Here is a 21,050-nt window from a genome sequence, read left to right as displayed (position 1 = left end):
GCACAAATATAACATTTTAAAGAGGGAGATATAGCATGAAATGGCAGAAAAACAATGCAATGTTTTCAGGCCCTCATAATCTCGAACATTAACACATACAAATAACAAAAACATGGAAGAATTATAATGATACCTCATTTCACTCAGTATATTATGTTAGACTAAGGAGCAAAGGATGGAGGGTCATTCACAAGTTGCAAATTATATAAGGAGAGTATGTGGTAGGAGCAACCTGATTTTTCTTGGGATTTGCTACATTTTATGGCCTCTCATCTCCAACTGCATACCTGCCAACATTTCAAGATGAAATACATCCGTATCTTACTCGCGGATTGCAAAAATCTTATTTTCTATGCAAACTGAAGTTAAAAATCTTACTTTCGGTCAAATCTTCAGAAAATACACATGAAAGGTATATCTAAATATTTTTAAAAAATCTGATTTCTCTGACAGAAAATCTGATTTTGCTATTTTTAACGTAAAAAATCTTACTGAATCTGATAAAATCTTACTAGTTGGCAAGTATGCAACTGTTTGAAAGCAGAACGCTGCTGATGATCAAAAAATTTTGACAGACTTCATGCTGCCTGTGCTTTAGGAAGGAAGCTTGAGGGTTGCATACATAGCAGTTACAGGTTGAAAGAATAACTGATCAAGCGAATAAAACCAGTACTACATGGTGCTAATGTACACTTTAAAACAAAACAAAATGAAGAATTATTAAAGAGAAGTCTTTGAAATTGTAAAAGAAGACATCGTCTGTTGAGAATGAGAAGGGCGTTAAGTTGTCCCGGACACTATGGGTGTAACACCCTTATCATTCTCAACTGACGAAGTGTAGTGGCAATGAAAAAAATGAAACAGCAATCTCTTTAGAATCTTAGTTGCCCAATTGAGCCACCAAAAAAAATATGCTCTTTGAAAGTTCGGTGGCCCAACATCAATTTTTAGTGGCCCTGTACCATCACTAATGTCGAGCCCTGCCTATCACATTCTATGTTTCTAATGACTAAAACATGTGAACAGAGAAGAGAGACCTGTAATAAAGAGATGCAATCTCAAAAACTACATAAACACACACATAAAAGTACACCATGCAAACAAGTGGCTGCTCATGCTTTATCTGATACTGCACCTTTGGATTTGTTGAGCGGTGTGCCAATCACCTCACAGCTGGCAAAGCCCACTTCTTTAGACAACAAGTACTCCTTGAACAGATGTGGCTTGAAGACAATCTGTTCGTAGTGCTGAAATGTGGTTTCCTAATACGATGTAGATATACACACACAGAGAAAAAAAAAATGAAGCAAGATTTAATCATACTCACATCAATAATGAAAAGACAGTAAACTCAACATAGAGGAGTGCAAAAATCAATGGATGTGCTACTACATAACCGGAGTATACTTGTACTGAAGAAATGATTTTTGCTACATCTCTCAAAAATGAGACTATGAACTAGCATTCAAATGATTCAAGCTGTACCACTTATACTAATCATACGCCACATACTGTTTAGGTCAGGGCTTAGAGAGCAAAATTTCAAAATGTAATAGGACACTTTTACCCCTGACATTTACCAGATTTTGCACTCAATGCAATCAGCGCATCACTTACCCAGTCCTAGTCATACAAAAACAGTGAAATTTAAAGACCCACTAGCACGGGAACTCATGAGTGGCCCGATTCATTCGCTGCCCACCAGGGCCCTGTTTCATAAAGCTGTTTGCAAAGTTACGAACGACTTATGAGTGACTGGTCATCAGTTCTTGTGCTGAATTATGGAAATTCTGATAAGTGTAGCACATCAGAACTGATCACCAGTCGCTTGTAAGTTATTCATAACTTTACGAACAGCTTTATGAAACACCCCCCAGGGTACATTCGAAAACCACAAATGGCACTGGTCAGCAAATAATGAGCATGGAAGTCTAAACTCATTATTAACGGTAGTACAGACAAAGTGAGTAACTAGTAATAAATCAAAGAAAAAAGTGACTGTGATCTTGACTCCATAACATTTGATGAATTTCAGTCTAAAAAATAAACAACAAACAATTTGCTAGTGTACTGTAAGTACTTGCTGTGCATATTGTATCTATGTCTAAGTTTGGGTGAAATGTTCCTTGAGTCATGTTAACAGTGCCATCAGATTTTGACCTTGATATCTGACAACCACACAACCCATCAATTCTAACCACAGAAACATTCTGTCAAATTGTTTTCAATAACAATTCTATGGAATTCTGTCAGACTTTTTTTCTTTATATGTTTTATTGATATCAACTATTGGCATACAAACACAAATCATTTCCAATTATGGTATACAAATAACACAAATAAGTTTGCGAAAAAAGAAAAAGAGAAAAAGAGAAAAAAGGCAGCAAAGTAGAGGTACGTTAGACTTAATACTAGTCTTGAGTAGCTGCGTAGAAGTTGACCTGGACTTTCACTGCATTTAACATGAAATAAAACCAATAAAATCCCAGTTCCTCATTTGTCACAAATAGGCTTGTACCAAGTTCACAAAATGGAATTCTTCAGAGATATTTTGGAGATATGTTATAAAGAAATGGATGAAGGTACAGTGCAATACTGTTATAATGAACACGGTTGTAACGAAACTCCGGTTACAACGAAATAAAAATTAACCCGCAACATTATTGGCTCTATGTATTTATTTATTGTTAATTTGTTCAGTTGCAACAAAAGTTTGATACAACAAAAGAAAACTGCCGGTCCCAGAGGACTTTGTTATAACGGGAGTCCAGTGCATGACATCTAAAATATATGTACAGGGGAAAAGACAGATGACAGAATAACTTGAGAAACTCAGCCAGAAATGACACAGTGCTTTAAAGCATTAATTTCTGTTCATGCAGGTGCTGAATTCAAATGCACTCCTGATGTTACCGTACATGTACATGTACACTGTATAATATACGGACTTAGAACTGAAATGTTCATTATACTGATGCTATGATTGGTAAAGAAATAAAGACATTCCAGAGTATTACCACCATTGTTTTGCTAGTTTATAATCATGTCTCAGAGGTGCTGTAGTTTCTATGCAATTGATCATCTAACTTCTTTCAGAATTGTTCAATGAAAGGTGCTTGCTTAATACTTACATTGTACAAGAATATTTTGTATCAAGTTCTTAGTGATCGACCAACTGCGAGGATAGGTCTCTACCTCCTTGTCATCTTTTCAGTTATCTCAGACTGTGTTTGATCATGCAAGATCATGAAAATTTAAATTCATGTCAGATCATGAAATGCATCTACAAAGTACACAAATAATTACTGTATACGCAGAATATTTTGCGAGGTTTTTATTTTCGCAAATTTCGTGAGTCAGCTGCTATTCGCGAAATTAAAAGCATGCAAAAAATATTGACTCTAATGCCAATATGAATGTGACGTACGCGTATACATTTCCCCGTTCAGTACAGGACTCCACAATCGCAAATTCAACCACTCGCGAAATTGTTGTAAAGTCTCGATTCGTGAAAATTTAGACTCACGAAATATATGGCGTATACAGTACTTGAAGCATACAGAACTGAGTAAATCTGTCAAGGACCCCCCCCCCCCCCCCATGCCACATGTTGGCAACAGCTACTGCTAGCATTTGTTTAAACGACATTATATGAATGGCAGCATTGGTGGAAGGGTGGGGACAAGCCTGAATAAGTACAGAGCTTTAAATGCATCTCATTCACATATAAAGGTACAAGTGCAAGAAGTCATCAGTACGGGAAAAGATGAACAATGCAGGTAACAATGTATGTACAGAAGAGCAACATGTATGAGAATTTTTTGCTTCAGCTTGTATATCTGCAAGAAACATCCATGGATGCTTTCTTATGTTAAGTAACTATAGGAGCAAAAATGAAAACTCATATTCAAAGCAAAATCAATGCAATGGACTAATTTCAAAATATATTTTTTTAATGTCCCTTAATTTTACCCTGCCTGAAGCACCCCTTCCTTTCCACAAAATGGTTTTATTATGCTCATTAGCCCATCCTCATGAGAATATTTGGAAGCTGCCATCTTACCTTTTACTTCATGGGAATTTGACGATGGCACAACACTTCCTAATTAGGCTACATTAAAGGGATGGTATAGTATTGGTGGAGATGAGGATTGGGCTTTAAACGTTTTGCGAGATAACAAGAAACCACTTATGAAATAGTACAGAGTATACCAATCTAAGAGGAATTAAAAGTTTATTTGATGAAAATTGTTTTTGGAATGGCTGAGACATCCAAAAACAAAGTTAGAAATGTCGCTATGGCGACTGGTATGCCTCCGCCATAATGCACGAGTCTCCTACTAGGTCTATAGCACATACTATGTGGACAATGTGTGATTACATTTTCACAAAACTGGCAAAATATTAAAATGACATGTTTGTCACAAATGTGTTGAATGTTCACCTTCCTTGACCTAGGTTTATTTGGATGAATGGGAGAGCATGTATTTGGGGATTTTAGGACTTTTACTTGACTTTGACCCTTTCATAAGTTTATGCATTGAGTCATTTTCAAGGTACGGAGAAAAAGTGCATTTTCTGTATTGAATAGTAAATTGTTACCATTTTCACCTGGCCTTTGACCTTTGACCCTAAAATTCATAAGAGAATCATTGTCAGGCAAGTTTCAAGATAACTTGAGCCACTTCCAAGATATGGAGGAGGAAGTAAAGTTCAGCACTTTCACTTGATCTTTGACCTTTTGACCTTGGATCTTTCGGCAAAAAAACCCAAACAACTTCCCAGAGAATCTCTATTGGGTTAAATGTATGCACACACCACGTAAAAAAAAAAATAATAATAATCCAGCAGGCATTGCATAAATATGAGGGAAATAGTGAAATTTTGAAATGTTACCCATGACCTTTGACTCCTGACCTTTGACCCCATGAACCCAAAATTCTCTAGATAATCACTGCCAGTCAGTGCATGCATATATATGTGTACTATGTTCCATGAAGATATCTTGAACCATTTCCACGATATGGAGAAAAAGGTGAAATGTTAACATTTTTACTTGACCTTTGACCTCATGACCCCAAACTTTCACCAGAGAATCTTAATTGGGTAATACATGTATACACTAAGTTTCAATAACATATCTTCTGGCATGGCATAGATATGGGGGAAATAGTGAAATTTTGAGCATTTGACCTTGACCTGTCCTTTGACCTTGAGCATGTGCACCCAAAAGTTGATAGGCACAATTTCACCCCCTAATACACATACATGCCAAGTTCAATTAGGATACCTCAAAAGGTTTTTAAGTTGCACTGTCCACAAATTCATTACGGACGGATGGACAACCGAAAAAATAATGCCTTCGTAGCGGAGGCATAACAAAGGAATTGTAATAAAAGATGGATCCCACCTTTTCTAAAGATCGCTTTATTTTGGATATCTCTGCCATTTCAAAACTGATTTTTCTCAAATAAACATTGAATTCCTCTTGGAATTTTTCACATTTCATAAGAGGTTTCTCATTATCTCACCCAAAAAATGTTAGAAAACTGATGATAGGTCTCAACCAAAACCATGAAAACTATACAATCCCTTTCACTGCATTTCTCAAAGGAACTGCAGCAACGGCACAAGATTGCCTTTTACAATGTATTTGTAGCTTCGCTGAACATCAGTACATTATTAGCTTGCTAAATGGTGAGTAATGGGCATCTAATAGTCCGTGAGACCATGTGACACTACATTTGTACTTGCTATAAGATCTCCTTGTATGATGATCCATATTTAAAAATCACTAAGTTGCACAATTTTCTGTACTTTTTTTTCTTGATGACTCATTGCACTCTCTTCTTCATCTTTCACACACTAGATAGGAAGTCAGTTCCTTCAACAAAATGTGAGAAAGTCACTTTGAATGAAGAAGACGCAAAGCTGTATCAGGAACCAGTGACATTTATCAAATGACTGACTACAGTAGTTTTGCTAAATACAGTGTCTACAGGATACCACCTTGATTGTGTTGATTGTGTACAGAAATTTGAAAATTTGTGCTTTCATTCATGTACTGGTAAACATTATTTAAATTTTTACATCCAGTTTAATACTGAAACTTTGGTTGGCTTTCTCCCTAATATCTATTTTCAAAGTATAATGACTTTCTCTTAAAGGTTAAAGGTGAATGAAATGTGCTGGATCAGGAGTTCTGCCATGGTTTTTCAATCAATAAACTGGCAAATACAAAGCAAGCACTCTAATATACGTGTACTTCAGAATATCCATTATATACAGTCAGACCGCAGCACGTATGCTAATGAGCCAATCCGGCAAGATTTATTCAGCGATTTCGTTGACGATCTTTGCGTTCGAAAGGTGTCTCGTATGTGCGAGATTTTGCGAGAGTTTGACAGGGCTATGGTTTCCACAGTGTAGCGACTTGTACACTATACATTCATCATGGCTACAAGTCACGGTAAGTTGTTTTCCAGACTTTGATCTTAATTTTGATACCAAATTTGCGTATAATATCGGTTCTTATCATGACGGTATAATCAGTTGCATTTGTGTAAATTTTACCTGCTTTTCATGGAAGATTTTGTCGTCTAAAGTTTGTTTCTGGTTCCTGACCGGATTAAGAAACTGTTGTTTCTGATTTTGGCTTTTTTGTAGCGAGGAAACTTAGATGCTCATCATATATTGGAGTAAAGGAGACGCAAGCATGATTTATACTAGTTTTTCCGTTTTGAAATGTCTGTAAAATTCACTCCTAAGCCGTAAATATGCTCCACACAAAGTGTACAGTGGCGCGAATATGAGTGTAATTTTGGTGACTGGCACGCGCTGTACCAAGCTTCTAGCTTCTAGCTTCTGTCCAAAGCACAGAACTACAAGCGTGCCTGTATGCAAGCATGCGCTATGCACGCACATGGCATGAAACCATAGCAGCGTAATGACGTAATGCAAGCGCTGAATGGAAGCGCTGTCCAATGAGAGAGCTTACTCTTGAGATTGCATGGTTTCAAGCTGACCAGCACTGACATCGATGTATATTTTACTGGTTCCTGACTGGATTAAGCAACAAATTGTCAAGATATTTACATGGATACAAAGATTAAGAGATGGACTACCAAATAATGCATTTTCATTGAGATGCAAGGTGAATTTGGTATTCTTTTGACGTCTTGAACGTGTACTACACAAAATACTTTTTTTCATCATTTTTCAAGCTCAAATTACGCTGTATTTTTCATTTACAATAACTTGAGTAACATGTGACGATACATACCTGCCAACATTTCAAGATGAAATATCTTACTCGTGGATTGCAAAAATCTTATTTTATATGAAAACTGAAGTTAAAAATCTTACTTTCGGTCAAATCTTCAGAAAATACACATGAAAGGTACATCTCAAAATATTTTTTTAAAATCTGATTTCTCTGACAGAAAATCTGATTTTGCAATTTTTTACGTAAAAAATCTTACTGAATCTGATAAAATCTTACTAGTTGGCAAGTATGGACGATAGCTTACATATTTTCCTTGAATTTGATACCAAATTTGTGAATATAAGGTGTATTTTTGTAGCTGAAAGCCCAAGGACAAAATCCCCTTCCGCAGCTCAATACGTATGCAAGCCTCGAGCGGGCTTGCATACGAGTTGAATAAATACGAGCGAATTATCGGGTGCTGCGGTCTGACTGTACATGTACGTTTGTAAATATGAAGAATGCACAATCAAGCTAAAGCATGCTCCCATCAGCTGACTTTCCTCCCTTCCAAAAAGGAATATAGTCAAAGTTTTTTTTTTTTTTTTTTTGGGGGGGGGGGGGGTCTGCCCTTGAGAACTAGTAATGAGGATGGATGCGGAGACGTCCAATGAAGTCTTCAGCAAACATTTATCTCAGACAAAGATCATCAACTTTATTACTGCTTTCCTGTCCCAATGAACAAAAATAGCCATTTCCCCTATATTTTCAATACAAACAAGACAGCCCATTTGCACACTCAGTCTAGCCTGTAACACACTCATATGAAGCACAGTGGACAAGCTTTCCTTTCGTTAATGTGAAGAACACTATCTTTCATAATTTGTCACTAAATTGAGAACAGTGCCAATAAAAGAACAAGTATAACATATTTCAAATTAAAATTGACATGCAGAGATATGCCTGGACAGAATTGATGATGAGATTCATTTTCATGATTTAAGCACGTCATGAGTCTGTGCAGACATATTAGGGTCATTTCAATGGTGTGGACGAGGAAAGTGTTACTGTTCTTTTGCAGTGACAGAAGGCTGTGGTCCACTCATTAGGCCAAAAAAAAAAAATTGTTTGTTTGCCCTTAATTGTCAAAACCCAAGAGGGTCGGTAGGTCGTTTTTTTTTTTTTTTTTTTTTTTTTTTCTAAATACAGGGTACCTTTTTTCCATGTCAATGCACTCAAAACTCCAAGAGATTCATTCAAATTTTCGTCTTGCCAGGAAACACTCACTAACAAACACTTATAACGTTCATCTTTGTTAAATTTTGCAAACAGCTCCAAAAAAGTACCTTCCAGTGAGATGCTGGCAACTGAACTCCAAACAGTTTTGGTGCCATGACAGCTGGTAACGGATGCTGCAAAAGTAGCCATCTTGTGAAGGGCTGCACATGCACTAACCCATTTTTTCTGCCGGTCCGACCTGTCTCTGTCGGACCGGTAAATGCTCCGTTTTACCATTTTTTACAGGTCCGAACAGAAAATTTACCGGTCAACAACGACAACATAAAAAACATTAAATGACTTGCAAACTTATTTTCTTGTTTTTTATGGATGTACACCCCCCCCCCATGTACATTTTACAGATTAATGGGGTTTTTTTTAAACTTGCATTATTAATTGCACAAGAAATTTAAAAATAAAGACAGGAAAAAATTAGAATGCTTGTTTGTGAATTAGTGTAAAATGATAATGAACAAAATCAGATTGTATCAAATGCGTTTGTGACTTTTTCTAAACATCAGCGCACGAACTTGCTGCGTAACCTGCTCTTGGTGGTCAGTTGGATTGCGATGATTTAATGAATTATTTTAGCTGTGATATTTTCTGATGCACGCGATACAAGGGGTTCTTTATTTTTCTCCCGATAATCTCTTCGCATTTGTGCATGCGTTCTTAAAAGGTACACGACATGCAGGGCCGAATTCGCAATCCTTTTTGCGCCTATTTCCACCTCAAATATTAGCGGGATTGTGACGATTTGATAAATTACTTCGGCTGTAATATTTTACGATGCACGCGCCAAAAGGGGTTGAAAATGCGTCCTTTATTTTTTCCCGATAAACTCTTCGAATTTCGTAAGTGCGTTCTTAAAAGATGAACCACACGGCCGAATTCATGATACTTTTTTGCGCCTATTTCTACCTCAAACGTCAGCGGGATTGTGACGATTTCATAAATTACTTCGGATGTAATCTTTATTGATGCACGCACCAGCTAGAATGGTTGAAAATGCGTTCTTTATTTTTCTCCCCATAATCTCCTCGCATTCCGTAAATGCGTTCTTAAAAGATAAACGACACGGCCAAAAATCATGATTCTTTTTGCGCCTATTGTTTCCTCAAACTTCAACGGGATTGCGATGATTTTATGAATTATTATTCGGCTGTAATCTTTAGATGCACGGGCCAAAAGGGGTTGAAAATGTGTCCTGTATTTTTCTCCCTATAATCTCTTCGCATTTCGTACATGCGTATACGACACGGCCGAATTTACGCTCCTTTTAGCGCCTATTTCTACATCAAATATCAGCGGGATTGCGATATTTCGTTAATTATTTCGGCTGTAATCTTTTGTGATACATGCACCAGAAGGGTTGAAAATGCGTTCTTTATTTTTCTCCCGATAATCTCTTCGCATTTGTGCATGCGTTTTCAAAACTATACACTGCATGCAGGGCCGAATTCGAGATTCTTTTTGCGCCTATTATTGTTTACTCAAATTTCAACGGGACTGCGAAATTTTCATGAATTACCACTCGGCTGTAATCTATATATATGATGCAAGCGCCAAAAGGGGATGAAAATGTGTCCTTTATTTTTCTCCCGCTAATCTCTTCCCATTTCGTACATGCGTTCTTCAAAGGTATACACGGCCGAATTCACGTTCATTTTTGCGCCTATTTCTACCTCAAATATCAGCAGCTTTGTGGCGATTTCATTAATTACTTCGGATGTAATCTTTTGTAATGCACGCACCAGAAGGGTAAAAATGTTTTTTTTTTTTTTTTTTTCTCCCGATAATCTCGTCGCATTTGTGCATGCGTTTTGATAACCAACACGGCATGCAGGACTGAATTCAAGATCCTTTTTGCGCCTATTATTTCCTCAAATTTCAACGGGATTGCGTTGATATCATGAATTCTTATTCAGCTGTAATCTTTTATGATGCACGTACCAAATGTGTCCTTTATTCATTTTTTTTTTTTGTTTCTCCTCTATAATCTCTTCGCATTTCATACATGAGCTTTTGAAAGGTGTACGACGCGGCCGGCCGATTTCATGATCCTTTTTGGGAGGATTTCTACCTCAAATATGTAAGCGGGACTGCAATGATTTCATGATTTTTTTTTCTCCCTAGTATTATCTCTTCACATTTTGTGCATGCGTTCTTAAAAAAAGTACACGGAAGGGCCGATTTCGTGATCCTTTTTGCGCCTATCTTCATTGTGAGATCATTCTGAACGAATGAAATTTGTGAAATGACTGTGTAAAATGAAACTGAACGCAGTCAGATCCATTTACTGTATCGCTGAATATCGAATATGTTTTTACTTTTCTCAAAATCGACACAAGTAAATTAGTTCTAACATGTCAACTGCCACGCTGCTGCGAAACCGGGATCGGATCGTGAGTAAAATGAACCCAGAAATGCGTGCGCTTCTAATTCTATCAATGCTGCTTGTCTGGCATGACCGCCGATCGCAAGCAAACGAAAAGCAGTTACACTGTACATGCTTTGCATGTATTGCATGGCATGGCAGTGCGTGAGCAGCGCCAATGCCCAAGCTAGCGCGAATAACTGGTCGCCAGTGTGCAGCCCTGTACTAAGTGCATATAGTACATGCATTGATTGGATTTCGTGCGCGTGCATGCACGCATGTGAGCCAAAAAGGTAGCTACATTGTAGCATGCAATGCATGCTATAAAACGTAGCCTGTGGACCCGCGCGGCCCTGTGAGATGAAAAAAAAACAAACATTTTTAGACTTATTTTTATTCTTTCTCTAACTTAAAATGGATAATTTTGGGTTTAAAACCATTCACAAATTTGTAGAAGATGAAATTTGTGGAAAAAATAAACTTGAAAGAGCAAAAAAAAAAAAAAAAAAAAAAAAAAACCGCGACCCGAAATTTCCGCGATTTTCGGTCGGTCGCGAAGGGCAAACAAACCATTTTTTTTTTTTGGCCTTACGTCCACCCAGTTAGAGGCAACTTTGATTTTCTAACGTCATTTGCCCTACAACGTGTACTGTAGTCCTGAATGTAGATTTCAATTAAAAGGAGTATCAACCATTCAGGTGCAACATCAAGTATTCAGGATGCAATACAAATTGGGTTTATAGGACAATACAAACATACGCTGTTTATAATTATATATGATGTCTCATTGGAAGTGTTGCGATTTGATGGATCATTCTGCAGAACAAAATTATTTGACTTGTACACAAATAAAAAAAAAAAAAATAGGGATATAGTGTACTTTTCTCAAATTCACCTTTCCAACACTGCACTCTAGCAAAATATGGGTGATTGAAGCCATTCAAGCAGATACTGTGGTAGAAGGGAAGTATAAGAGGTAACATGGACTATGGGACTACTGATGTGAAAATTGAGGAAAATGCATTCGGGACTTTGGGAGCAAAGGTGCAGACGCTTGCTACACGTCATGCACATTGTCTAGAAATGATGTCCCAATCCACAAGGTGGACATGCAATCAAAAAGTCTGTGTTATTACTCCTTACATCAAGTTGAACATTTCATGTGATGAGGTGCAACAGAATTCTGTGGATCGCCCAGACTTTATTACTGTAGGTATTTTATCACACACACCAAGAAATTAGGATACGAAGAAACTACAATGATGGCAACTGCTAATAAAGTTCTCCATAAGAAGTTTGGATGCAGCATTTTGTTTTGTTTCATTTTGTTTGCAAACTTTGGAGACTATGTTTGTATTTGTACCTCATATTCATCACATCAGAATCTTCCTAACTTGATGAAATTACAGTTAGAAACTTGATTTAAACAGACACTATTAATAAATCAAACAATCTGGATACAGAATATTTCTAGTAATGAATTAGACTCAGAGATAGAATTACTTGATGAATCCTCGCACACATCATCTCTCTTTCAGTGACATGAGAGTCTAATAGACATCAGTGATCAAAAGGGTTCTATCAGCTTCTATCTTTCCCTACATTTCCGACTTGCCACCATGACAAGTGTATTCTGCACTTAGTGATTCATGGGCAATGAAAGATTCTTGCAGAATGCAAAATGAGGGGTAATGGAATTTAGCAGGTGAAGGTGCAAACAGAGGGGGACATGGCAACTATCAACGAAGAAGGCATGGCTAGTCTTGGCATCAGACTCTACTGCAAGTATGTTTTTTCAGTCATCACTTCAAGCTCTGAAATAAGAGTGCAGCGCTATTGCACATGAAGTCATGAATGGCTGTTAGCGAAATATCTATGTATCTTGACAAAACTATGATGTGAACAATTCTCACTGCCAATGCCTGATAAGTTTGTCAAATTTTCATTTGCAGTCATGATTATCTACATGTATGCAATAAACAATAGAAACATGCATGTTCAGAGGTAACAAAGATTTCCCTGAAAGTTGAAAGAAAAAAAAAAAGAGAAAAATCTCTCTTATATCAATTACTGCCAACAGAGAGGGAAAAGAAAAAGAAGTAGATACAACTAGACTAGAAATGTCGCTATGGCGACTGGTATGCCTCCGCCATAATGCATGATTCTCCTAATAGGTCTAGATAGTACATGTGCATGTGGACAATGTGTGATTACATTTTCACAATATAGGCAAAATATCAAAATGACAAGTTTGTCACAAATGTGTTGAATGTTCACCTTCCTTGACCTAGGTTTAAATGGATGAATAGGAGAGCATGTATTTGGGGATTTAAGGACTTTAACTTGACTTTGACCGATTCATACGTTTATGCATTGAGTAATTTTCAAGGTATGGAGAAAAAGTGCAATTTCTGTATTGAATAGTAAATTGTTACCATTTTCATCTGGCCTGTGACCCTAAAATTCATAAGATAATCACTGTCAGGCAGAACATGCATAAATATGTAGTAAGTTTCAAGATAACTTGAGCCACTTCCGAGATATGGAGGAAAAAGTTAGTTCAGCACTTTCACTTGATCTTTGACCTTTTGACCTTTCAGGAAAAAAAAAAGAAAAAAAAAACTTTCCAGAGAATCTCTATTAGGTTTCATATACATGCATACACCAAGTATAAAAAAAAAATAATCCTGCTGGCATTGCATAAACATGAGGGAAATAGTAAAATTTGAAGTGTTGCCCTTGACCTTTGACCCCTGACCTTTGACCCCATGAACCCTAAATTGTCTAGATAATCACTGGCAGTCAGTACATGTATATACTATGTTCCATGAAGATACCTTGAACAATTTCCAAGGTACGGAGAAAAAAAGTGAAGTTTCAATATTTTACTTGACCTTTTGACCCTTGACCTCATGACCCAAAACTTTCATCGGAGAATCTTAATTGGGTAATACATGCACACACTAAAAGTTTCAAGAAATATCTTCAGGCATTGCATAGGTATGGTGGAAATAGTGAAATTTTATGTATTTGACCTTGACCTTTTGACCTTTGACCTTGAGCATGTGCACCCAAAAGTTGATAGGCACAACTTCACCCCCTAATACACATACATGCCAAGTTTCATTAGGATACCTCGAAAGGTTTTTCAGTTACGCTGTCCACAAAATTCATTACGGACGGACGGACGGACAACCCGAAAACATAATGCCTCCGGCACCACTTCGTGGCGGAGGCATAAAAAGTCTTGAAATTATGTTGTAAAATATTCCTTTCAAGGATTCCTGCTCCAAATTTACTTGTTTGGATATCACACATAAAAAGTTGCTACTGATTGACAAATTGCCCTTTATCGATGAAAATAAGCATCAATTATTCAGTGTTTAGAATAACAGCCTTGATAATGGGTGTGCATATTGGGGTGGGATTGGAACCCATGACCTCCTGATTGCTAGAAAGGCATCATATCCACTAGACTACTGGGCTTGTGCCCTATAGCCAGTGATAGTTCTTTATCCCTTATAGCAGCAGGTACTGCATGATATTATTAGTATTTATGATTCTTGCATCAAGTTGTTTCACTGTAAGTGATTAAGAAATTGTCCTTTGATGCAAACAATTACAAGCACCAACATGAAATGTTGTCAAACCTCCCAATTTCAAAACCTGGACTTTACTTTTGCACAGAAGGCATGTTTTGTACAAGCTCACACCCAGAACAAGGATGTACAATCAAGTGTTCTGTATAGAGCCTGATCAACATGATCCTGAATGAGGTCACACTGCTCACTCATTCTAGATTTCAACATGTGTCAACATGCTTTTAAGATCACTGGCTGCTCTAATGGGTGCTAATCATTACCTATGCTATAGTCTAAGGCCCCGTTTTAACAGTCTTTCAAACCAGAGTTACCACAACAACATCTGGGCAATCTTTTTTTACTCTGCCTGTTCAAATGGTCCCCACAAAATGTTGCTCGGATGTTGTCACGGTAACTTTTTACCAGATTCTATCCTAGCCAGCTACGGTAAATATTGTACATGCCCAATTTATCGCAAGGTTTTTATTTTTGCGAATTTCGCGAGTCAGGTGCTATTCGCGAAATTAAAAACATGCAAAAATAATGACTCTGATCCCGACATGAATGTGACGCACTCACCATTCAGTACAGTACTTGACAGTCGCAAATTTAACCACTCCCAAAATTGTCGGGAAGTCCCGATTCACAAAATTTCAGACTCGCTAATTATACAAATTATGGCAGATACAGTACCCTGACACTAACCCTGAAAACCCTTCTGTTAAAATGCTCTCCCAGTAACATTTCTTTGATATGCTCAATGAGGATCATGTGAATTGCTTGTAACCACACCCCATTAGTGCATGAACAGGTAGGTTGTTATGGAAACCTACCTGGAGGTTTTTCGGTGTGTATTTGTTACAATGGTGCCCCTAGCTCTCTCTTGAGGTTTTATTGCTTAAGGCAAGGAATTTGCTCTCCGGACAATAGGCGTGTCTTCATCAGCCCGAAGTTCAAACTAGCGGGACATTTTGCGGTCTTAGAAAATAGCCCGATACAGCGAATGTGCGTCTTCATCAGCTCGAACAGCCTGCTTCGGGAAATAAGTCCGAAAATTGACGCATGCGCACTTTGCAATATTACTCTGCCTGGCTCGCGGTTCGAAAGTGGATTTCCCCGCTCAAAATCTCCTATATCACCGTATGTACGATTCTACAACCAGGGAGGTGAGCAGTACAGCAAATTCTCTCCTTCTCTCTTCTTTCTTCTGTCCAGTGAGGCATCTTATATGAAATTAACGAATTGCAATGTTTAAACAAATCCAAAATGCACACAATCTGCAAGAATCTTCAGCTAAGGTATGAATAGAGTGGACCAGAAGAAGTTTACCAAAAAACAAACAAACAAACAAAAAAAAAAAAAAACCCAGCCAGCATGCAAGGCACTGAGTTTTAATAGGGAGGTGAGAGAAATAACCTCCCTGGTTTTAAAGATGACAACAACAGTAGGCCTATAGTACACACATGTGATCCTTGAATACACCGTGCGTGTAATGTACTATATACACAATCACTAGCTGCTTGTACATGCGCTTTCCATTGCCAGCTGGCGAACCAGAAGCGTGGAGGGATTGAAAAAATTTCGGGCTGATGGAGACGCACCCAAGATAGCGCGCTATTTCACGAATTAGCGCTCTAGTTGACGAACTAGACCAAGATTTTGGGGGAAATTTTCCCGATCAAATAGCGCGCTATCTGCGTCTTCACTACACAGATAGCGCGCTTTTTTGACATCGGACTAGTTTGGTAACCGCAAGATAGCGCGCTATCTTGAAACTTCGGGCTGATGAAGACACGCCTATTGTCCCAACGTTGTTGGGGTAAGGTTTGTTAAAACACGGTTTTTACTCAAACTTTATGAGTGCATTGTAACTGGCACCTCTTTAAAGGGAAAATATCATTCTTGCTCAAGCACAATTGAAAAAAAAAATGCCACAGCAATATGGTGACACAAAAAAGCAGAACGCACAAAATACTGCATGATCAAGACAATGGTTTGCTATCACCATGCCCAATCAATGACAGCAGTGACTTAAAATAATCCATGCATTCCCTTAACTTTTCAGAATGCCAATCTTTGATGCTTTTTAAATTTCAGATTACCAATAATAATGCAAACATTTCGATCGTGCACATAATGTTATTTTTTCTTCATTCATAACATTTTCAGGAACTTTGAAAATGTGTTTCATACTGCAATTGCACCAACTGATCATGATTTCAGTCACAAGCTCTAACAACAATGTCTCTCGAATGATTTCTACTGATCGAATGCAGTCTTTAGAATGCACCTGCTGGACATTTGCACCACCAATGGATTACAATATTTATTTTCCCCCTTTAAAGCCGTTAAACTAACTTTACATAGATATGAACGCCTCATCATAATGTTATCTAAAACTATTTCAGTGACCATAACATAAATGTACACATGTTGGAAAGGGGAGTTGACTCCAGAGACAAATTTCTACTACAAAGGACATCATGTCCGCCTTTTTATGTTAATACCTGGGATCAAACAGTACTTTAAAGCCAAGAAGAGAACACACTATATTGCGACAGGAAAGATTCTACAAGACTACTTCAACTCTGAGAGGAAGAACTAGGGGTGGTGAGTAATCCTCAATACACACCAAACTTGACACTGATTGTGCACTTGCAGTTTGCAAACATGCCTGCACGTACAGTCCACAGCAGAGAGTGATCTGTGAGCGAGTGTGTGAATGCACTGCACGTGCACATGTGTGTTCTTGTGTGGATTTGTCCATGTACTGGTTTGTATTTGGTGCACCCCAAATACAAAAACTGTATCATATGACATTTGGAAAAACTTCATTATATTAATGTCTGATAGAGTGAGAAACCTCTGAGTGTTGGCTCTACGGGTATTTATCTATTCATTTGAATGGACATCATAGGCTTTTTAAAGGAATGGCGTATGATTGGTTGAGGTATGACTTCAGATTTGAAGTTTTGCGAGATAACAGTAATTAGAAACCAGTTATGAGTTACTAAAGAGCACACAGTTCTAGCGGAATTCAAAGTTTATTTGCAGAAAATTGGTATATAAAGAGCTAAAATATCCAAAAACAAATTAAAACAAAGTGGTCTTCATGAAATGTGGGCCCCACCTTTTATTTGGACCTCTTTGTACGTGGATATCTCAGCCATTTCAAAAACCAATCATCATCAAATTAACTTTGAAATCCTTTTAGAATCGTATGCTCTTTCATATTTCATAACAGGTTTCTCATCTCACAAAAAAAGTTGGAATCCTGAAGCCAAATCTCAACGAAACTTATAGAAAAGTGAGCTTTTCCAAGAGGTGAGGTGAGTATGGCAAGCATTTTCTGCTGAAAATCAATAAAATTCAACTTCCTAAAACTGGTAATTCAATCTTTACTCTTACACTCACTTTTTGCTCTTGGACATAGCACTGCATTATAATAAATGCACTATCAGTATTTATAGAATGCACATTATCATAACATCAATACTACTCTGTAGACAAACTTTGCAGCTGTTAGTATTCAGTACTTCATTACCGTGCAGACAGTGAGTTCTCTGACTTTAAAGTACATTTGAGGCAGGTACTTGAGGGTATCATGTACATGCTGGTGGATCTTTTTTTTTTTTTTTTTAAAGGGGGGGGGGGGGGATTCTTATTTTCCCTCCCATCGAGTTCAGATATAAGACAATTTTAGGGAGTATTTGATGGGAGTTGTCACAGCTTCTGCTACATGTACTTCTTTCTTTTCTTCAAACCACTTCTCGCTGCCAAAATGATTTCAGATAAATCAGATTTGAAGACAAGATAAGGATTAAATGCTTTGTGAGAATAATGAGAAAGAGCATTTGGTGTTTGCATGCTTTATAATAGCATGTGGGGTTTAAGAACAGACACCCATTTACAAAGCAAGCCCTTGGCTAACATTGACTGAAAAAAAAAAAAAAAGCTTAGAACTTGCCTTTAATCAAGAAATGTGATCATGGTATAGTCTCTTGTGTGTGTTTGTGAGTGTGTGTGGTTGCACCCATCAAAACTACTGAGATCAACAGCCCTATTCATGTGTCTGAGAGTGATAATGGTGAGGGTGCATCCTGACCTTTGCCAATGTGCAAGGGTCAGAAACCTTCTTTTCTCATTCCCCATATTTGTGATCTTGATGACCTGCTCGCATTGAGCACAACAGAACAATGTAGACTGGTGGATGGTGGTGTCAACAAGGGTTATGAATACAGTACATGGCAACTATGGGCCATTGCTAGGCTGTATAAATGCTGAATGTCTAGATGGTAAAACTTGATGCAATGGGAAGAAAGATGTCAGGATCCACAGAGATGAATGAGATGGTATTATATGTAAAAAAAAAACCCACAAACAAACAAACAAACAAACAAATAAACAAACAATAAGAGAAATCTTGCATGACAATACCTACCGTCATTTTTCTCTTTTTCCTGTATGAGGGCCAGGCCTGTGGCTCTAGAATCAGTCTGCCTCCAGGATAGAGTGCCCTGAAGATGCGCTGGAAGAAACGTTTCATGCCTGCATCTCCCCAGTTAAGGTGAACCCATTTGGTTACGCTCAGACACAGGATGGTGTCAAACTCTTCCTTCTGTGAGCTAAGTAGCGCATCATCTTCCAAGACAAAGTTAGCCTGCAAAAAACATAAAACAAAAAACAAAAACATGAGGGGGAAAAAATTGAATATTTTCGCTAATGCTTGCATCATGAATACAGATCTGGATACTAAAATGTGCAATTTCAGCTCCTACAGCTGTGTTAGAACATCTTGTTATCCAGAAAATATTTCGAGAGCAAATCTAAAACACACATTGTATCTCATGCACAGCTTTGCATTTTGTGAGTAGTTCACAGGAAATAAGTTTTAGGGCAAACGACCACACCAGCACATCATGAGAGGGGAGCAGAAATAGAAATCTAACCTCATTACTTTTATGCAAATATACACTCCTACAGTTATCACAGCATGAAGTCTGGATCCTTACCTGATATGCATACACTATTGAATAGGTTATTGTTGCCAGGGCAGGCCACTATTTCTAAAAATGCACTTAATAGCATGACAGAATAACTGTACTTGCGAGTTGTGAAAAATAATACAGATACAATGTACAGTGTATGTCCAAACAGTTCCTTGTAAAACTGGGGGAAAAAAAATCAAAGAGTCAGAATGTTTTTCATAATTCTACAATTTGACATCATGTGATGTGTTAAAGGGAAGATAAACCCCAAGAACAATGTGGATTGAGTGAAAGCAGTAACATTAGTAGAACACATCAGTGAAAGTTTGAAGAAAATCGGACAATCGATGCAAAAGTTACGAATTTTTAAAGTTTTGGTGTTGGAACCGCTGGATGAGGAGACTACTAGAGGTTATGACGTATGAGTGGACTACAATATCAAGAAAATATAAAGAAAATACTACAAAAATCCATTTTCATGAAAATTACAAATTCCATCAACTTGATATTGACATATGTTAAGGGTAGCAATTATTCCCCCTGCTTTCTGAAAGCAGTCGGTCCACTGCTCTTTCATAATTCCAGAAAAGTGAATTTTTGTTGAATATCCTTTATATTTTCTTTGTATTGTTGTCCACTCATACGTCATATCCTCTCGTAGTCTCCTCGTCCAGCGGTTCCAACACCAAAACTTTATTTCACTGATGTGTTCTACTAATGTTGCTGCTTTCACTCAATCCACATTGCTCTTTGGGTTTACCTTCCCTTTAAATTTTCAATTTCAAGGAAAAAATACAATTACAATGTAGTGTACATGTACATGCTGGGAGGGATAAGAAAACTTACACTATAATTTATATAACATGTATCTTGCTCTACGAGGAGCTCATACATTGTACATGTACCGGTACATGTACAATGTACATCAATTTGCTGCATAAGGTGTAGGTACAGTACAAAGTGTCAGTCCCCTCTTCAATCAGGCTGCTGATACTCAACTCACTGAAATAAAACATTCATTCCAAAGGAGCATGCAGACATGCTGCAAAGGGAAATGAAAATTGGTATTTCCTGCCTACAGCTGCCAGGGAGGTGAGCATTATGGGCAAGTGACAGCATGTCTGAACGTGACTCTGACTATCTAACGTATAAATCAGAACTGTGTTCACACAGAAGGTGTTTTGCCTCCATTCTTGAAGAGCTGTATGAGTCAAATCACGGTAGGCTAATACTAGAAGGGGAGGGATATCGCAAAACACAATTTCAACAAGGGGTGATAAATCGATGGGGTGATAAATCAATAGACAATGTTTGGCCCATTTGTTGTAGTGATGCATATTGCACTTCAACAAATCTGATTAAAAAGTGCATGATACATAACTGTACCTACAGCTGATTGATATTATGGGACATCATGTAAGTCTGAAGATACAATGTACCCTGCACTCTTTGAATAATGTGTTACTCAGTAATTCTGCTCCGTAGGAGCAACATAAACTAAAACAGTGTTATCAATAATTTACATACAGTTGTATATACAGTTTGTAAATCACCAACACATTCATTATCAAACATGAGCATACTAAAATACTATGTGAAAATACTCTGGAAGCAAGGTTCTG

General features: G+C 37.6%; 1 protein-coding gene across 1 annotated transcript in view; it reads right to left on the bottom strand.

The window, feature by feature from the left end:
- The window catches only part of LOC140239134 (7SK snRNA methylphosphate capping enzyme-like), a 30,703-nt gene that overhangs the window by 5,860 nt on the left and 3,793 nt on the right, over window positions 1–21,050 (bottom strand). The window contains exons 2-3 of the mRNA XM_072319019.1: window positions 18,882–19,100; window positions 1,136–1,262 (exon numbers count right to left, since the gene is read on the bottom strand). Coding sequence (XP_072175120.1) covers window positions 1,136–1,262; window positions 18,882–19,100 — 346 coding nt within the window. The remainder of the gene's footprint in view (window positions 1–1,135; window positions 1,263–18,881; window positions 19,101–21,050) is intronic.

This window comes from Diadema setosum, chromosome 15, assembly GCF_964275005.1.
Source record: "Diadema setosum chromosome 15, eeDiaSeto1, whole genome shotgun sequence".
Classification (NCBI taxonomy): domain Eukaryota; kingdom Metazoa; phylum Echinodermata; class Echinoidea; order Diadematoida; family Diadematidae; genus Diadema; species Diadema setosum.
This window is presented reverse-complemented; position numbering and strand designations above follow the sequence as displayed.